The 12,173-nt window shown below is 39.0% G+C and overlaps 1 protein-coding gene across 1 annotated transcript; it reads right to left on the bottom strand.

The window, feature by feature from the left end:
• Positions 1-117: 117 nt before the first annotated feature.
• On the bottom strand, positions 118-11,383 carry LOC141777023 (multidrug and toxin extrusion protein 1-like). Its single transcript, XM_074650941.1, has 15 exons — positions 11,336-11,383; positions 7,344-7,412; positions 7,082-7,230; positions 5,297-5,339; positions 5,154-5,198; positions 4,968-5,065; positions 3,918-4,015; positions 3,626-3,807; positions 3,128-3,236; positions 2,513-2,588; positions 2,158-2,227; positions 1,934-2,066; positions 1,761-1,855; positions 1,081-1,144; positions 118-972 (listed from the first exon to the last, which is right to left on the bottom strand). The coding sequence occupies exons 1-15, from the start codon at positions 11,381-11,383 to the stop codon at positions 752-754; spliced, it is 1,500 nt and encodes a 499-aa protein (XP_074507042.1). The 3' UTR covers positions 118-751.
• Between the last annotated feature and the right edge of the window lie 790 nt (positions 11,384-12,173).

The following is a 12,173-nucleotide window of genomic DNA, read 5'->3' on the forward strand; positions in this document are numbered from 1 at the left end:
CACGACCCCTCAGATTTAACCTGTGACCTTTGGGAAGGGGCCCGACCAAAGGGCTTAAAGACTAGTCTACCGAACTGATTAAATTAATTAAATCAAGCTCCACCTTGACCAGCCATAATAAAGCAACAATAAAATATTTATTTTGCACTGATACATCATTATTAACAATCCATTACAGTGATCTAATACTATAGATACAGGGTGCATTTTTCTACATGATTGGTAATTTACTTTAAGTACATTTTGCTATTTATACCTCTGCACTTCTGGATAAGCAAGGTTTTGAATGTAGGAGTTTTACTTGTAAAGGAGTATTTCAGTATTGTATTGTTTACTTAAAGTAGCAGTGGGTAGAAATTAAGCAAATATGATTTTAAAAAGTTATTTTATAAAACGTTCATTATATCCTGACAGCAGTGTATGAGCAGGTTAAGGTGATAGAAGGGTAATGCAAAGGAAGAGAGATGTGTGTCCAAACGGTCTCAATCTTGTCCACAAAAAACTTGAGAAATTAATAAAAATAATAAATAATAAAAATAAAAAAATATAATTGAATTGAACCATCCCTGTTAAAAATTGACAAATCACCTACTTTCTACAGGAGTAGCTGCACAATAAGATGCAGAGATTATATGGCACAAAGAAATAACATCATACTTTGTGGAATTTAAAAAAAAGAATGAGAGTTGGATACAGCCTACATTGTCTGCTGTGTCACAAAATGATGTATTATGACAGCCAGCAGTGTGGGTCATTTGAACAGTTTGGGAAGCATTTCGCTGGTGGTTATCCCGGCTGCAAGGATGAGCACCATTAAGACCACAGTCAGGCCACGACGCACCACCAGCTGCCTGAACGACAGAGGCCGAGGCACTGCAGCACCGGCTGTCCCATCACGGCCCGGACTGAGAACCTGCAGGTCTGAGATGCACTTCTCATAGTGCAGGAAGTTACACTCATTAAGGGCATGTTCTGATCAGAGAGGGAGACACATGGAGTTAGTTGTGTGTACTCTGCACAGTATGCATGTTCCTAAAGGGCATCCAATGAAAAGGAAAAGTGAAGCAAGCAGTTACGTACCCTCGTTCTCCATTGCCAGCAATGGTTCCTTTTCTGTGACCGGGACTCCTGCTCTCACCATTGCCTGCTCATACACAATTATGACACTTGTTTATAGTGCATATATAAAAATCAAATACATATTGTTGATTTACAGGGACATTGACTATTGTGCTGAATTTACTGCAGTTACTTTTTAAGTTGCAATTACAGGAACATGTGGTATATTTAAGATATCAGTGTAATTTCCTCCTTGTGACTGTAGAGGGCAGAAAGGATCAGGGAGTGTGTACAAGGTCACTCACACTGCTTGTTTTGCATGTTTTGGCCTTATTACTACAAATTGTTCTTACTCTACATAAATGGCTGCAAACCACTTCCAAAGCATAAATCGCTACTCATGACAATAAAATTGAACTTAATGTGTAAAATCTAAATTTGAGTCTAACACAAAGAAAAGTTGAATTGTGCAGGGTACATTACATTGCATTATCCTTAGCAAATGTCATGATTCATCATCATGATAAATCCCTTGTGACTACTGTCCACCAAAATCTTGATTTTCACCACCAAAACAAGTGAGAGCATTCCTGTCCTATATGAATCAAAGCTAAACCATGTCAGTAAACTTGCAGTAAAACACCGAAATTCATTATAGTTATCTGTCATTTTTTATGCAATTTCAAGGTGTGGTCACTTACCTCTTCAGCAGCCTTTTTCCAATTTAGTTTACGCAAGTAAATAATAAAGAATATGGTCTGAAGAGGGACACAAACACAAAACCCCAACCACATTCCTGCAACAGAGAAGAAAAAACACTCAAACTTGCAGCAAGGCTTTAGAGTTACATGTCAGTGAGCTCTTCTGTCCTCACCCATGATGCCCATCTTGGCAGCAAACATCAGGGACACTCCAACAGGAATGCCGATGCAGTAATATCCCATAAAATAACCGATCATCCCGATCATCGGTTTCCCTACTCCTCGTATAACACCCCCTGTCACAGCCTGCACACATCAAATACAGCTATCAGTCTCTCTCTGCTGTGCTTAGCTTTGACATTATGATAATTTCTCATGATGATAACTAATCTCTTACCGAAATGGCATCTAGAGGATGGAGGAACCCATATATGATCATGATTTCACCAACTCGCTGAATAATTTCTCTAAAAGATGCAAACAAAGATGTAAATTAGGAGCAGAAATTTATGATTTGTGCAAAGATACCTTCATTTGGCCATGGTTTTAGTATGTTCTTTTTAAAAAATAGCACAGTCTGTAAAGTCTTTGTACTTTTACTTTTCTCAAAGGGTCTCTTGGGAACTCTTATCACCAGAAACAACACTGACACAATGAGACAGGCTTAAGGCTGGATGAGATGCAATTTGAAAGTTACATCAGAGACTTTGAAAAAGTTTTTTTACGAATACAAGAATACACTACATACTCACTTTTCTGTTGTAAAAATGTAACCAATCATGTTCTTAGATGATCCGAGAACAAGTCCAACAATGCACGAGATTGCAACTGTATTGGAAATGAGAAGAACACAGATGCCAGCTACAAACAAATCTGGGCATAAAAATTACTTACAAATTTTAAAAGCTTAAAGTATATCTGTCAAAGGAAAAACAGAGTCCTTTACACATATTTATACACTAAACATTTAAAGGGACACTCCAGATATTTTGTATTTATCTCTGCAAAGTTATATTATTCACAAGAGACTGTTTAAAAAATCCATGGTCAAAATCGAAAGACCCTGGAAACACTAGATCCAACACTTCCCATAATACAACTGAGTAGGGTCTTTTTTTCAGGCTCCCGACAGTGCCTCAGCAGACGTGATACAACTATTTTCACAGCTCAGGAGTACTCATCATAACAAATAAATTGAACTTCACATGTAAAATCAGTGGAGTGTCCCTTTTAAATATGTTCATACTTGCTTTATTCCAACCCAGTGACTCTATAAGGTGATATTACTTGATGCTGCAGAATTGACTGTGCTAATAAGTGCTTTTGCTGTGGATGGAAAGTAGCATGCATGGATGCATTAATCTTACATGCACAGATGACGGCGACCTTGCCAGATGCCACGGCCTGTTCAATGTTCCCAGCACCAAGAGCATTCCCAACCTGCACACTGGCAGCTACCGTAAATCCCATTGGGACCTGTGGTGTAGAAAGGGATACAAAATATTATGTGTCATTTTACAAAGGAACTATTTCAAACTGCTTGTGGCAGTACTTCATCAGAGGCTTCATACATTTGGATGGCATGTAGTGAAGGTGAATTATGAGGTCTTAAAAACTTTAGAAATATATGGCAATTCTGAAAAGTTTACAATATACACAATTGGGGTATTGTCAAATGATCCTTTATCATTTGAGATTCTAATATCTATTGTAGTAAAGAGTATTTTTTGTAATATGGATTAGTTATAGCTGCCTTTTGAAATGTCTGGAATTTCACGTAGCAATTAACACATACCACAGCAGGAAAACTACAAAAACAATTTGCAGTCCTAATTACATAAAAAAATAAACTGCATCAGAATTACCATGAACACAATATTGGCCATCTGATACACAATTGACTGAGCTCCCAGCTCCACCTCGCTGATCAAACCAGCCAACAATCCTCCGAGTTCAAAACTCCACCACTCCAGACAGAGCATAAGCATGCTGGGAATGGCCAGATGGGTGAACAGACCCCATTCCTGCAGACAATCCAGTGACCAACCTAGGGGGCAGAATTTAACAGGTTAAGAAAAATGTAGAACTGAACTGTAGATCATATGCTGAAATGGTGTAGTTGAAGGAGTGTGCAGAAAAAAAGAAGAGAAAACTCACCAGACCACGTTGCCTTGTGTAACCCCTTCCAGTAGATGTAAATGTACAATATCAGAGCCGAAGCTGACTGTGAGATAGCATTTGCTGCTGCAGATCCACTGTTGTGCAAAAGAGTTTACAGCACAGTTAAAAGGAAACAGGTGGCTCACTGACACATAGTTAGATATTCCATTTGTACGGTGGACTGACACCACTGGGGCAGTTGACGCGAATATCTCTTGGCCCAGCCAGGGAGATGTGTTGTATTCTTGTCAGTCGGCCCAGCAGTGGGGTAGGTCAGCTGAGCGGCCTCTGTCCATTCACACCCAACCTTGGCATCTTGTGGGGTAGGCTATGATTAAGGCTTCGTCTGGCGCCTGAGCATAGGGCAGTGATACACAGTGTCTGGATGTATCACTAGCCAATGAATTTGAGCATATTCGTATATAGTGTGTATATATAGGGGTTTGTTTTGTCACACACTATTTAGAAGACTCTGGTGGTGGGGACATCTCATTCAAATACCAGGGTCAGCAATCTTAGGGAGTACTTGAGGAGCAACATCAAATACCAGGGTCAGCAATCTTAGGGAGTACTTGAGGAGCAACATCAAATACCAGGGTCAGCAATCTTAGGGAGTACTTGAGGAGCAACATCTGCTTTATCTCCTTTGTCTCCTCGCGCTGTACATGTGTAAAAAGTAACTGTGTGGAGAGATAGTCTTAATATGATAGAGAACGCTCGGTTACATTGTAACCTTGGTTCTCTGAGTGAAGAGACAATCTCTCCAGGGCAAGGCCGCTCCAGTGGGGTCAGTCCCCCGTATATATGAAATATGTAACTGTGTGGAGAGATTGTCTCTTCACTCATAGATTCGAGGGTTACAATGTAATCGAGCGATATGTGAAACTGAACCATAAATGAAAGGCTGACATAGATACTATTGAAAATATTTTGTTTGGCCCACTGCGAAGTATGTATATACAGTACAACAGTATCAGAGCTTAATTACACATAAAATGATGATGACTCCCTCTATTTCTAGTTTCTTATGGTGGTAGATGCACTTACACAACACCCAGGTCCAGCACATAGAGGAGGATGTAGTTGACAATTACATTAAGAACATTTCCAATGGCTCCAGTTATCACCTGAGGCCAGATGATACCCTGCCAATTAAAGCACATCACGGACTCAGTGTTGACCTTAATGGCAATTCTTCAGCTATCATTGTGTTTCTGTAGATGTGCACTGCACCTGGTTTTGTAGATACCTCCCCTGCAGCTGGTACATGAAAGCAGCCTGCAGATAGGACAGTGAACAGGAGTAAATAAAACTTAAATATACAAACAAATGGGAAAGGGACAGGGATGTTGTGTCTTAGTGCAAACTGAACTCACTGGCAGAGCTGGCATGAAGATGTTCACATACAGCTGGGCGAGTCTGAGAGCAAACATACAGAGCTACGTATTACATGTGAAACTGAATCAAGTTATTATGAAAATACGCACATGTAAAAGTACAGTATATGCACATGTAAAGGTTACTTTTATTTAAGCCGAAAGAACTTATTTTTCATCATCATGCAAGGCTGGTAGGCACCAGGTTCACTGTGTGGCAGTGAAATGATAAGGTCAAAGGTCAAAGGTCAACTTTATTATCCCACAAGGGGAAATTCATGTGGTCATATACAATAATAACTGAGAGGTTTTGCATTTACAGATTGACATTTCTGTGTAACTGACATCATTGAGTTAGTTTTCTGACTTCTATTACTCTTCTCTACTCGTGCTACTTTTAATTGCCACTCTTGATTCAGTTCATGATGGTTGAACATTTTTCAACTTGCCGCCTGACACGGTTGCCATGACACTGAAACCACATTGAGGATGATGATGATGATGTAGAAGCTAATTTTACTAATATATGAGTTCCCTGAATTTCAACTCATCACCAGCAGTGAACAGCCATATCAATTAACAAGTAACAAGTCTTGGAGCAACTTCAGAATTTGATTATCTGATCTGGACCAATAAGCAATGTCTATAATGCAACTTCGCTAAACTTGCTATATTAAATGTAGGGTCGATAATGCTGGAAAACTAGCAAGAATACACTAGATTTTTAAAATGATCCAACTGAAAACCCGAGCCCAGTGTTGCCACATCTTTTCCAATGAAAGCAGCAAACAGCTCCAGCTCCAAAAGTCGCTAAATCTGAAAAGAAAGTCGCCAAGTCGGCAACACTGACAGTCCGTCCGTTCAGGACTCCTTCCAAAGCCACTCCCCCAAAATAAATACATAATTTAAATAATAAATAACGAAAATGGCTATTGTTAGTACTCACAGCTGTCATGCAAGCAGCTTGTGGAAGACTCTGGTGACATGCAATGAGTACACGGGCAGAGTGCGCACCGGAAGCAGGCAGGCAGGCCGTTCAATCACACAGTCACAGTGACGGGCTTATCACAGTCCTGCAACAGCCACAGATACCAGATTTTTTTTCTTCTTTTTTTTTTTTGTTGGACCCTTTGATTAATTGATTGCTGTCAGGATGTAGGGCAGTGCAATGGTTAGCACTGTTGCCTCACAGCAAGAGGGTCGCGGGTTCAACCCGGCTTGTGTGGAGTTTACATGTTCTCCCCGTGTTAGCGTGGGTTTTCTCCCACAGTCCAAAGACATGCAGGTTAGGTTAATTGTTGACTCTAAATTGCCCGTAGGTGTGAATGTGAGCGTGATTGTCTGTCTCTATGTGTCAGCTCTGTGATAGTCTGGCGACCTGTCCAGGGTGTACCCCGCCTTCGCCCAATGTCAGCTGGGATCGGCTCTCGTTCCCCCTGCGACCCTGAACAGGAACAGGATAAGCGGTTACAGATAATGGATGGATGGATGGATGTTGGGATGTAATGACAATTTCAACAAATATAAGAACAAATGTATTTGAACAGCACCAACCCTACCTTTAATTGTGTATTTATTTTAAAGCTGCACTAATCAATATTTTCATAGGAACAATGTATTAAATGACTATGTGTAATGTGACAGGTGTTTTGCTCGCAGTGACAAACACACTGAGAACTATCCCTTGACTCTGCAGTTCTCCCTACGGAGCATTTTAGCTCTTAGTGTTTAGGTTCTACAGCCTTTACTGTTTGAGGCCCGTCTCACTGGCGAATGAATACTGACCGCGCGACCTCTGGGTTTTGTTTGACAGCGAGTAGCATGGGCTCTGTGTTAATGAGGATAGCCCAGCAGGGGAAGCAGGCCAGGAGCAGAATCAAAACACCTCTTTGAAGAATGACTCCGACACGCTTTAGGTTTCCACTCCCATACGTCTACACACCCAAAGAGAAACACAGGAACACAAAAACAAAAATTGTTGATGCAGAACAGTAATGTATAGGGGGTTGGATGGAAAAATGAGCCCTGACCAAGATTGTACGCCCACCTGAGATATGAGGATGTCAAAGGCCGATGCCAAACCAGATCCAACTGATATACCAGTCACATTGATAACCTGCATCCAAAACATACACACAAAAATAGACGACATAAAACCAATGTCACCATTAATCTAAATCATGCTGTATTTTTATTTTATGCTACTTTATACTTTTACTCCACTACTTTATTAGGTATTTAGTTACATGTAGTGACTAATTACTCTGCAGATGAAGATTTTAAAAAATCTATAATGAGAATAATAAGGTACAATACATTGTTATACAGTATAAACACCCCACAGTATAAGAAATGAGTAACATTTGCTCTACCACAGGCAGCTACAACATTGAAATGCAGTTTACATGTTACTGCATCAATAATAATAATATAATAGTAGGCCTGTAATATATAATAATGTAACAACATCAGAGCCCATTTTGGCTGCATAGTGAGTACCCTTACCAAAACGATGTTTATTCAAGTGTGCTATTAGTATACTACTTTTAAAATTATAATAAGAGATAAGAAAATAAGATACTTAAGTATTCTTGGCTTATACTAAATATACAGAAAAAGTCTAAGTGTATTTGGCTTGTAGTTGTGCTTACTTTTTGATAGAGAAGCCTATTAAATTTTGTGAGCGTTTGTAAACGTATGCTTTGATATAAATAAATTACTTCAATTCATAAAGAATTGTCTACGTTTTTGCATCATCCGTTCACTGTGGACGCATGCAAGAAAAACTAACGTTATACATTTTTTTAATCTCATCACAAAACATCAAGTGAAATAGCAAAAGGAGCAAGTCTCTTTATGTAATGCATAAATCATTGGCTAAGTACTATAAGTTAAAGAAAACTCACAAGTATACTTGCAGTAAAAACTATTAAACTAGTAGTTTACTGAGAGTGTACTTTAAGTGTGCTTTCACTATACAACAAGTATATAAATAGTAAACTAACAGTATACCTATAAGTTCCCTTATAATATAGTTCACTTCATAGAACAGTTGCAGTACGAAATACAACTTAAAATATATTTTTATAAAGTAAAAAGTGGGCCAATTTAGTCCCAAGAAGTATTTAAGTAGTACACTTGCAAGTATACTACTAGTACATTGATTTTAGTATACTTACTACATACAGTATACTTGGGAAATATACTTGAACTTAAATAAGTTAACTTCATTAAATAAACTTTAAGTGTACTACTTTTTTGTAAGGGTAGTTTTCCTTTTATACTTTAAGTACATGTTCTTAATAATACTTAGCCTACTTACTGATACCTAAGTATGGTTTTGAATGCAGGAGTTTTAGGCTGCTTGTAACGGAGTATTCTTATTGTGGTATTGCTTATTTTACTTAAACTTAGTACTTCTTCCACAACTGCGTAATAGATAGGCTATGTGGATGACAAAACACAGAAATGTGCATGAGTTCTGGATTTAAGCAAAGAGCAACTGAAAGAGACTAAAAGCAAGCTGCTGTTGCAAGTTGTGTTTTCTCACCGCTATTGCTAACGCCACACCTGCAAGCTGAGTTTCCCCCAAATGACCACAGAACACTGTGCTGACAAAATTGATGAGAAGGACCATCAACTGTGAAATGAACTGAAATACAAGTAGAAACAACAGAGAGTTTACAGGTTGGATGCAGCATTGCTGTTGGCCACCAGCCTGATGGACAAGAAGTTTCAGCACGCTAAGCGCATTATTATCATACTGTCGCGTTCTGTCGGTGTTAGAAAGTGTTTCATGTCTGCTGTAACCCTACCAGCCAGACCTGTTCCACTGTTTCATACAATGTAGCTATTCTTTAAAGTTCATCACTTTGATAATGCCTCGTCTTTATCTGTTATCTTTAACTGGAATATTGTTTGTGTTTAAGTATCATCTAGCTTAGAGTTGATGATAATGATTACAATGAGTAAATGCATGTGCAATGCTGTTTATGTCATGCATCTCCCATTGTTTGTGTATTTAATGCAGATATGCCACTTGATGATAAATAGTCCATGAGCCACACCCCCAAAATTTGGTCTCATAGTGATTTTTTTAAAGGTCTATGTCCTTAGTGCTGGAAAATGCCTGATAGCATTGCAGCAATGATAGCTTTCTATGTGCTATCACTCCTTTTTTCATCCCTCCATCGTTCAAATTTGTCCATCTTTTTTTGCCATTTTACACATCGATCCAGTATAAAAGAGGGTAACCAACACACAATATCATTGAGTTATATATCATTGTAAAGCTTCGACTATAATCTATCCATCGGTCACATTGTCATGGCACTGAGGTCAAGAGAATTTGACCTTTGACCTCTAATGCTGTAACTGGGCGCCTCTGAATTCCACTGCAAATGCCCTTATAACTAACCTAATATTGATGTGATGTGCGCATGGATAGTTAAAACGAGAAGTTCATCTACAAAAAAAGTCCTTTCTTTGTTGGAATATCCTGGCGCACTGTCCCTTATTCTGGTTACCTCACGTCCGATGTCTAAATGTCCCTATAGTCTCCAACCCTCGCCAATTTGGTCACCTAAACAGTGGTCCTTCGAGCCGGAGATCTGGACACTCTAACATGAAATATGAGTGAGGATAACCTTGACCAAGCCTCCTGTGAACCTAATGATGATGTGCTAGCATCTACTGGCCTGCACTCGCAACTTATAGCCACAGCTGCTTCACAGTCAGATAAAGGGGCCAGACCGAAGACGGTAGGCCTTGGGAGAGAAAGTGAGAGACGAGCCCCTCCAAATATGCTTCTTACGGGGCAGTGGAATGCTTAAATTCCTGACATGGTGTACCACAATGATGAGATCAAGGGGACAATGTGTAATGGACATGAACGTAGGTTCAAAACTGCAAGCAGGGGTGGCAATTTTAGAAAGTGTTTCATGCCTGCCATAACCCTAATGAGCTCAGAGAAGAGCCATCAGGAGCTCAATCTACAAGCCATCAGTGCTCCTATAACTAGGAGGGGTGAAGGAAGGACATGTCTCTGTTTGCCCTGCTACCAGCTAGACCTGTTCCTCCGTCTTTATCCAGTGTATATAAAATATACCATTTCAAAGTTTGCTCAGCAAACTGCCTCAAGCTCTCCTCACAAAACATATAATAAGGATCAATTTTTTCTAATATTACATTCAGTACCAAGGTTATATTTATCAGTGCATTATCCAAGTTAAACATCACCAATCCAAATTACGTGATTCAAGTTCGTTTGTTTAACTCAAGTTGAGCAATTCAAATATAAATGATTCCAATTTTTTTTCTAAAGACACATGTTTCTGCCAATAGTCTACTCCCATACTGTATTTACCAAAGGTCCTGCTAGTTTGAAAAGTTGAATCATTTCCTTTTTGAAGTCCACCGGGAGCCAGTCCTTGATGAATCTTGGACAATTTCTATTAACAAATTTTAGTCCTAAATCATCCATGTCTAAATAAGACTGAACACTGGGCAGGTGAAATTGTTTTTTGTCACTCAGGTCTACTGCTGAGTTGGACACACCTCTCAGGTGGCACAACACATGATGCTCTCCTCCCTTTCATGATGCAGAATATTTAGAATTCAGATGATTTAGTTGAACACGTCAGTGGTTCCCAACCTTTGTCCTTAAGGGACCCCTTCTCTATCTTTGAGTGAACTGTCGACCCCTGACTAAGAGACATATTTTATGGATATCTCATATTATATTCAATGCATAAGAATAAGATTACAAAACAACTGAAACTGTACAATTAACCCAAATAGTGAACGCAATAACTGCAGAAAGTTTGTGTAAAACAAGTAATTTGAATTCATTTGGAGCAGATTATTTCCTGTGAATATTGCATCAGAGATGAGATTTCCTGATATTTTTAGGAATTTTTAATACAATTCTTTGTCTGTATTATGTATTTTTTTTTAAATGTTTTACATTGCAAGACCCTTCCCAGCATTGTTAATATTTTATCTGGACCTTATCCTTGACTATGAGCAAAACTGCATCACCTTTCCAGAGTTGGGTCGATTTCTCATTTTGCTGATGCAGTTCGGCATTTGTCAATATGACACGTTCTGGCAGGTCCTTTCTGTGTGGTTGTTCGCATGTTCGTGTGTGTTTTCTTCTGGGTTCTCTGGTTTCATCCCACCATCAAAACATGTATGCCCCTCCACCTATGCCAAATCAAATATACGGATCATTAAATCAGATCTCAGATGATCCGTTGTGGCGACCACTAATGGGAGCAGCCGAAAGCCGAACAACAACTGGTAAATTAAAAAGTAACCTACATCAGCAACTGGTGCCGACGCCGTCTCAAAGCTAAATCCAGCTTGTATTGCATTAGTAATAATCAATATGATATTTTCAAGATCACAAAAAGTTGCATGGATGAGGAAGTCTCAGTTTACCTCAATGTAAAGCACTTTGTGTCTTTGAAATACATATGTATAGAAACATCCTCCCTGTGGAGGAGGGGTGGAGATTATAAAAATACAATCTGGAAAAGCTTGTTGGGGATAGATACTTGGCACAGCTACCTGATATATACATATCTGGGGGTTTTCTTGTTTCAATTTCCTTGTGTCTCTTCAATGTTCTATGCACTTTAACATAATGTATCTCAGTGTATTTCAGCTCTACATGTTTGTACAAGAAGTCAGTTCCCATTCATCTATTACATCACTTCCTACAACTTTATATAGTTGTGTAGATGTATAGTTGTGACACTGATTCACCAACTTTGAATAACATTTTTTTATTAAAATTATACAATATTCTACAAAAAATAGCTTCTTTACTACCCAATGAATCATCTCACGACCCCTCGGATTTAACCTATGACCT

This window comes from Sebastes fasciatus, chromosome 11 (genome assembly GCF_043250625.1).
Source record: "Sebastes fasciatus isolate fSebFas1 chromosome 11, fSebFas1.pri, whole genome shotgun sequence".
NCBI classification, from domain to species: domain Eukaryota; kingdom Metazoa; phylum Chordata; class Actinopteri; order Perciformes; family Sebastidae; genus Sebastes; species Sebastes fasciatus.

What these genes read in the sequence shown, in the direction of transcription:
- LOC141777023 (XM_074650941.1), bottom strand. Translation starts at nt 11,383, where the DNA reads ATGCCGAACTGCATCAGCAAAATGAGAAATCGACCCAACTCTGGAAAG. An exon ending in TACATTTTTACAACAGAAAA is followed by an intron (nt 2,228 to 2,512) that starts GTGAGTATGTAG and finishes TGCATCTTTTAG; the next exon opens with AGAAATTATTCAGCGAGTTG. An exon ending in GCTGGCAATGGAGAACGAGG is followed by an intron (nt 973 to 1,080) that starts GTACGTAACTGC and finishes CTCTCTGATCAG; the next exon opens with AACATGCCCTTAATGAGTGT.